At 52.4% G+C, this 1,493-nt stretch overlaps 1 protein-coding gene across 1 annotated transcript in view; it reads left to right on the forward strand.

Moving 5' to 3' along the window:
• The window catches only part of SAG (S-antigen; retina and pineal gland (arrestin)), a 37,922-nt gene extending 37,027 nt beyond the window's left edge, over positions 1 to 895 (forward strand). The window contains exon 17 of the mRNA XM_010841255.1: positions 666 to 895. Within this exon, the coding sequence (XP_010839557.1) occupies positions 666 to 774 (109 nt within the window). The 3' untranslated portion in view covers positions 775 to 895. The remainder of the gene's footprint in view (positions 1 to 665) is intronic.
• The last annotated feature ends 598 nt before the right edge of the window (positions 896 to 1,493 follow it).

Consider the following 1,493-nt stretch of genomic DNA (forward strand, 5'->3'; position numbering starts at 1 on the left):
AAGAGTGAGCCCTCGGAACTCTAGACCCCGCCCCCACCTCGACCCAAATAAAGGGAGAACACCCCAGGCCCGTGTCCCTGAGCTCTCTTTATCTGTGACTTTGCTGTGTGGTCCCAGGTGTGCTGTGTACCTTCCAGGTCCTGTAAGTAATAAACCTTTATTTTCTCAAAGTTTCTGGATGGTTATTGCTGAAGGGTGTCTTGCAATCCTAACAGGAACCACGAGGGCCGGGCCAGCCACAACAGTGGTTATTGATAGGCTAAGACCTGCACAAAACAAGCACTCACCCCCTTGAGGGGGCGGTTCTTTCTGTAGACGCCCACGCTCTCAACACTGGCGCACGCCCTGGCTTTCCTTTTGCTCCCTACTATCAGGGCATGCACACATGTGGACACACACACATGTCCACGCACGCATGCACACAGTTATCCCAAGCATGTATGTGTGCTGTGTGGGTTCCTTCATTGTTTCATATTTTTGTTTGCTAAAGCGATTTTACACGGAAAGCTAGGAGGAGGACGGCCTTGTCCCCCGTTGCATCAGTGGGAGAATCTTGATGGGTTCCTCTTGCAAAAGGAAGATCAAGGACCTTGTTTTTCCTCCAGGTTTCATCGCAAGCGCCAAAGAACATGCCTTGATCAAAATGTTCTTTGTTTTTATTTTAGTTTTCAGGATGAAAATTTTGTTTTTGAGGAGTTTGCTCGCCAAAATCTGAAAGATGCAGGAGAATATAAGGAAGAGAAGACAGACCAGGAGGCGGCTATGGATGAGTGAAGAGGCGGCTCAGGACGTGGGATGCGGGGTCGCTAGCCGCATGGTAGCAGGGCTCCAAGTTAGCCCTTTAGTGACGCTGAATTCCAAAGTGCGGGTCTTCTTCACAGAAATAAAGCTTGTTCTGCCCTGGCTGTGAGTCAAGCTGACTTGTTGGGGAGGCTGAGTAAGTTAGTAAGACACAAGGGGCAGCCTGGAGTCTGGGGGTGCGGGAGCATGGGAGAGTGGGTTGGGGGGAGAAGAACCCATCAAGGTTAGAAGGCACCCCAAAACCATGTGCTCGCCCGATGTGGGGCTGGTGTGTCCCAGGCTTTCTCCAGGGCCTCTGGGGTGGGCTGTTTCGCTGGAAACTTGGGGAAGGGGGCGGTGCGGGGCAGTGTGTCTAGTGACCCGAGCTATCCTAGCTCCAGGGCACCCACAGGGCCCCCCTAGAGAAACAGGGCAGTGGACAAACGTGGGCAAAACCACTCTTCATCTCTGACTCAGCTTTGGTGAAGAATCCTCCTGCAATGCGGGAGACCGGGGTTCGATCCCTGGGTTGGGAAGACCCCCTGGAGAAGGGAAAGGCTACCCATTCCAGTATTCTGGCCTGGAGAATTCCATGGACTATACAGTCCATGGGGTCGCAAAGAGTCAGACACGACTGGGCACCTTTTTCACTTTCACTTTCACTTCACTTTGGATCCAAGTCCTGCTTGAGCTCTGGATTGTTTGGCTGTTTC

Source organism: Bison bison, unplaced genomic scaffold (assembly GCF_000754665.1).
Source record: "Bison bison bison isolate TAMUID 2011002044 unplaced genomic scaffold, Bison_UMD1.0 scf7180017864158, whole genome shotgun sequence".
NCBI classification, from domain to species: Eukaryota; Metazoa; Chordata; class Mammalia; order Artiodactyla; family Bovidae; genus Bison; species Bison bison.